Below are 6000 nucleotides of genomic sequence, written 5' to 3'. Positions count from 1 at the left end.
CTACTCTATCCCATTCTCTTTTACCAAGTCACTTAGCTGCCTGCCCCATCACATTTCTCAGTGTCCAATAGCACGTCCGCTATAGGCCTGTTCTGTTACATACCCTTGTCTTTGCTATGTGTTATTTATAGTCTGCTGTTTCCTGTTCCTCTGCCCAGTCACCACCTGTCTGTGTTGTCCTGTCTTCCTGTACTTGGTCACCAGTAGCCCGCCCTGTTCACCTTTACCACCTCGACTAAAGCCTGCCTCAGTAGAGATCTTCCTTGGTCTCCTCCATTATGTAACATACGGACCACCCTATCGTGTTTAACTTGCCCTCTACTAGAACTTTCGATCCTTTCGCCTGAGCTAATTCTGTACTACGGCTACAGCATTTTATAATGTACTAACATTTTTATTAACTTTAATACTCTATTGCAACGGTTTTAATTCACTTATGCATGAAATAAATAAACTACAAACTATCCTGTTGTAAATACTACGCCACATAGGCCCTGCTCTATTATATTTGCGTCTACCAACTCACTCTACTCAATTCCTCAGTATTTCACAGAAGGGCACCCAGGGCTACAGTATTCTGTTCCTCTGTCATTTGTACCAGGTCACGTAAAACCAGGTCTGAAGTCCTAAAACATAAGTGTGTGGATTCATTGGTAAATGCAATGTCCTCGACACTGACATCAGAACCCTTGCATACCACTTACTTTAATGCGAATGGCTCTATTTTCAATCTGACAGTTTAACGTAACCAAAGGGGCGTTTTGTCTTGTCACCTTGATAAAAATTGATGTATGATAATCTCAGATTTATTTAGCAGGAACATTATTTTCATTATCCCTTTATCCACAAACTATTTCTCCAGTTTTTAAAATTTGTTTAAATCTATACCACAACTGATTCTTATTTTTGGGACCCCCCTGAAACTCACTACAACCCCCTACACGTTTGGTTATGGTTTTCTTGATAGTTATGTCATAGGTATGGTTTTCGTGGTGAACATTTCAGAGATTTCCAATATGAACACAGTTATGGACCTCGGTGTTCTTTTCGTATGCCGCTTATTTGTTGAATCTTATCATGGACACTCTACATATGTTTTATTCAAGCGTAGTTGCTGATATCTGATTCCGGATATCTGTTTGTGAGCTGTGGTCTGGCGTTCAGATCCCAGCATTCTCAGTTACAATAACAACACCAGATGTAACAGTTTGATCATGTTACAAATGCTCGAGTTCCTCTCTCCGGGTATGATTAATTTTTTTTCTTTTGGTTCTTTTTAACATGAGCCAAAGCACAAGCACAAGAACGACTTTCTCAAACAATTAGAAAGACAGTCCCACCTCCTTGAGCCCTGTCCACACATATCAAATAGTAAATGTTAGACAGTTCCATCTACATAAAGTTAAGAGCTTAATAGGCGTGCCCTTCTGTGAGTAAAAACAGATGATACTGTGGGCAAACACTCACACCACTTTGAAAGCTTCTGTTATAGCATACAACGACTAACATGATAACGGGAGTCCAATGTTCAATTCATAGTAAGTCAATTTCCATTCTCTCCTTCCTTAACCCTAGTGTGCAACGATGCGTCTCTGAAAGGTACACTCCACTTGTGCTCGTCCGAGGACCTGTTCAGTCGTTCCTGTGTCCTATCAATGTACAGACTACCTTTTGTAATTCTTCATCTACCTGTAGCAAGTGTCCTGCAGTCATGAGCACCCATGACTTGAAGGCCACTTTCCAGGAGTGGAGGCTGCAGGATTCCAGTTGATCACTTTGCTCCATCACTACCATCAATTTCTCCCAACTTATTTAAGACCATACTCAAAACTATTCTAAGTTTCCAGGGAAAGGCAAAAACTTGACCACTGCTGATCGAACACTGTCCTGCATTACATCTGCTATACCGCTTAATCTATGATTAACCTTTGATGCTACTATGGATCACTGTAGTTTCACCCTGGTGTAAAGTGCAAAACATTTTCTTTTCTGAACTTCAAAATGTGGTTATTCCAATGTCTGTCCTTTTCCAATCCAGTGGGTTCTCTGTAGTTTCTCTCCATGATGAACTGGTCTTCCTCACTCTCCCCTTCTACACAAACCTCTGAATTTATGATTTGTGAAAATCTGTTGTGCAACAGCTTGATGGCCATTAGTCCAGGCTTACACGATAGAAAACTACGTGAACAAAATAAATATTTTTTTTCTGGGTGACCCTGATTGTTGGCAGAGAATGCTCAAGCAGAACTGTTCAAATGCATCTCTGTAAGCTGTTTGTCCCGCGCCCCTTATCGAACAGTCAAGGTATGTACACCCACATGATTAAACAGAGGCCTCTGTCAATCCAAAAATTCATTCGCTCAGAATGCTGGAATGGGCTTCGTGTCTGTGAAAACTGACCCGCTCGGTTGAGTGACCCTCACCGCCCACCATTCATTCCTTTTTTTCCATTACAGATTTAGCTGCTGAACCTCCCCTTTCATACCACATATGCTGGTTTCATGTTCTCTACTCATTGCTTACTCCTGCCTAAGCCCACAATACTTGGTGCACACAAGGAAGAGAAGACTTGGACATGAAACAGACTTCAGCGGCATCTACTTGTGTTCCAGTTATAGTCTCCTCTGACTTGTCCAGTCTAGCAACTCTGACAGATACGCAAGCCACCCAACTCTGTTCTCCAAATTCTCTTTATTGATACAACTGCTCTGTTCTGAGACTGAGGATGGAGGTATGATTGGCACACCTGGATGTGCATATCTCCGAACCAAGCATACAGCCCTCATTGTGCAGCACCCGCATTTACTGCAGACAAGCACAAAGCACAAAACAAACACATGTTGGCGATTCTTCCTTCGAAGGCACCGAGTGCAGCACAGTGTCCGGTCCTTCACGTGGATTGGTTTCGAACAGAGTTCTTTCTGGTTGCTGTTCCCTTCACACAGGTTCCAAGGCCACATATCTCCTCCATATTTAATACATGTCACTTAGGATGAAACTCCGAAACAAGTCACTCCACAGTCCAGTAACTGCTTCTGGAAGGTGCGCAAGTGATCTCTCCATGATCGACGAGTGACCAGACATCAGATCTGGGATACTGAAACAGGCACAACCTTTCCAACCATTTTACAGGACTGTCTGACACAAAAAATAGGTACGTCCTTGTGACCAGGTGTGTGAGACTGGACATGGGTTACTGACATGCATTAGACTTTATTCCAGATAACTTGCTTCTCCTTACAATCTCCCTTCTTTAAATTTCAGAATAAAAGGGAAGTCAAGTATGTCGGGACATTTCCTCTGGACAGGAGTGTTACCTACATCATCCTGAAACTACTCTGTATTTTGGATCACAGATTTGTACTCTCAGCTCTGCTGTCAGAGAGATTCTTAGGAGAAGCAATAGCAGAAAATATTGGCTTGAAAAGCATGGTTGCAACATGTTCGCAAAATTAGGCTTCTATTATGTCTCCTCTTCCTTCTTGCGTCTAGAACGCTTAAATTCAAGAAACAAAATATTGGCAAACAAAGAAGAGTAAACCTGGAAAAAAAGCAACAACAAAAAAGCATGAACTAGTCCAGCAAATCGCCTTTTTTTTTTTTTATGGAGGTAGTCAATTGGCACGCAGTCGGCACTGCTTGTCGAGTAAAATGATGGAACCTTCCCCAAAAAGCAAAGGTGGTGCCAGTGCATTCGGCTTCCCCTTTTCATCCCTGGGAGACCGTCTACTGACAGTTCGAGAAAATCAGAGGGGCGGCAGGAAAGTGGCTGGCTTCTCTCAAGGTTAGCTGGAGGCATAGCAAAAGGTTGCAGCGCTGGGGGATAAGCAAGATCGACAACTGTCTTCTGAAGCAGGTTGTTGTAGCTTTGCTTGACTGGTGAGTGGTCCTTGAGGCAGAAGCACAACACTCCCCTCACATGTGTATATATATTTCACAGTGGCTCCAAATACCCCAGTGTCTGCAGCAGTTATTTGGTCTTAACAACAAAATGTGGTAGCAGTACACTTTGGACGATTTCTTAATTAATATTCTCTTGTATATATATATATGCATATCATAACTCCCTCCCCCGGTGGAGTCTCTATTTGCTGACTCGTTCCTCCAGCTCTGAGATGCGTTGGTCCTGTTCCTTCACCGTGGCCTTCAGCAGCCTAATTTCCTCAGTCAGCTTCTCCAAGACTGGATCCTAAGGAGAATATAAAGAGGAGACAGAGGTAAGACACAGCAGTAGACACGAGAGCGCAAACAATTCCTAAGTTGTAACTTGCCTTCCATTGTGGAGGAGAGCAAAGCTGTGTTCCATCATGCAGATGGGACACCAAAGGCCTTAGCCTGGCGTGTAGGGAGGTTTGGTGTTAAAAGAGCACTCTTCGATCAATCATCTGGTTTACACAACTTGCAATTCTTTTCCCACCACATCATCAAGGAAAGTAGGGCATCTAAACAGTTACATGTATGATGTGCTGTGCTTTAGCATCTCTGGAGAAAAATACCTTCTGGAGGAAAACCAATGACCACTCCCTGAATTCAGAAATGTCTTGTAATCCGTGCTGCTCTAAATGCCTTGCATCTTCGTGAGAGGCAGTTGTTTTCCTTTGGTGCTTGGTTACTTCCTCTAGGAAAACATGTTTTGTTTTCTTGAGCCTGCTCGCTCTCTGTCGGCGAGAGACCTTAATCCACCTCACTGTGGTACACCAGCTTATTTTTCTAAAATATACAGTGGGGTTTGATTTCCCTTAGTGCACGAATCAAGAGATGAGGAAATGGAAGTAAACCTCTTGGTAAATGTGGATCGAATTCCTTTACCCGACTCATATTTGAAACTGTTGAAGTTCTGATATCCCCCGTCCAGTGACCTTTCTGAACTCACACAAGTGGTTTACATTTCCAATGTGTGGAGAGGGGGAATTTGGAATGGGGGGGGCATGGATCATTACCAGGGGGTTTAATATGTTTTCTCTTGGTTTTCAGACAACTATTGTTGGAAAAAGCTACACTGGGGTACCTAGGGCATAATGGATAGGAAACGTTGGCACTCAGTGCAAGTGACACCTCACTTGTTTTCTTTTAAAAGCTGTATGGTTACCCGTCTGTATCACTTTACATTGTATTATTTTATGCATCGAAACTAAAATCCCTGCAATAAAATAAAAAATAAAGTTGTTAAAAAAAGCTGCGCGATCTTGATATATTTTCTTAATGCACCTCGTTCTGGTCTAGAAATGAAACACATTCATGTGTTGCATTTGAAATAGAATTTTGGTGGTAATCTGGGGCTGTGTGTCCTTGGGTTCCTAAGGAATCTGCAAGGCCTGGACTAGGTAGTGGTGACGAGAAAAGAGTTGCATTTAACTGTTTTAGGGTGGATGACTGCACCTTCAGACATTCTAGTTAAATGTTCCTGGTTATGGTGGGTACATGCACTTGTGCCACAATCCCTGGCTAACATTTTCATTAATAAACATTTATACCCAAGAAAATAAGCCCTTTACCCCTTTTCTCATACTTATCATATATAGTGCATTTTATGTCTGGGGCAGCCATATGGCACTCTCAGTGGTACATCTCCACCACTATTATGACTAGAGTGTGCAAAGTTTTTTTTTACTCAAGCATTGTTCTGTGTACTTCACAATTATTGGCCTCACAACGATGTTTGAGGGGAATTTCCCGCTTTTCCTTCACCGTCATCGGATGTAGTGTATTTCTTGAGAATGGTAGTTGGCACAGGCGCCGAAAATGTGTATCTTGCAAACACTGTAATTTAGCTGTGCTAGTACCTGATGAAGCTTTTCTATGGGAGTGCATACTTTGCACAGATCTTCTTCACAAGTGACATTTGTGAGAGAAAAGTTCATCAAATCACAGCTGTATAAAAAAGCATCACTCGTACTGTGAAAGAGTTGCCCCATTACATTTGTTTTGCAGATGAATCCATAACTTACATAGATCTTCCTTGCAAGTGACTCAGCACTCTCAAGGGAAGGGAAAGTCAGA

At 42.3% G+C, this 6000-nt stretch overlaps 1 protein-coding gene across 1 annotated transcript in view; it reads right to left on the bottom strand.

Annotated features, from left to right (window-relative positions):
• Window positions 1-2674: 2674 nt before the first annotated feature.
• Window positions 2675-6000, bottom strand: part of LOC146811907 (coronin-1A-like) — a 190891-nt gene continuing 187565 nt past the window's right edge. The window contains exon 11 of the mRNA XM_085618864.1: window positions 2675-4189. Coding sequence (XP_085474990.1) covers window positions 4085-4189 — 105 coding nt within the window. The 3' untranslated portion in view covers window positions 2675-4084. The remainder of the gene's footprint in view (window positions 4190-6000) is intronic.

Source organism: Triturus cristatus, chromosome 7, assembly GCF_964204655.1.
Source record: "Triturus cristatus chromosome 7, aTriCri1.1, whole genome shotgun sequence".
NCBI classification, from domain to species: domain Eukaryota; kingdom Metazoa; phylum Chordata; class Amphibia; order Caudata; family Salamandridae; genus Triturus; species Triturus cristatus.
The sequence above is the reverse complement of the archived record's forward strand: the minus strand, read 5'-3'. Positions and strand labels throughout refer to the sequence as shown.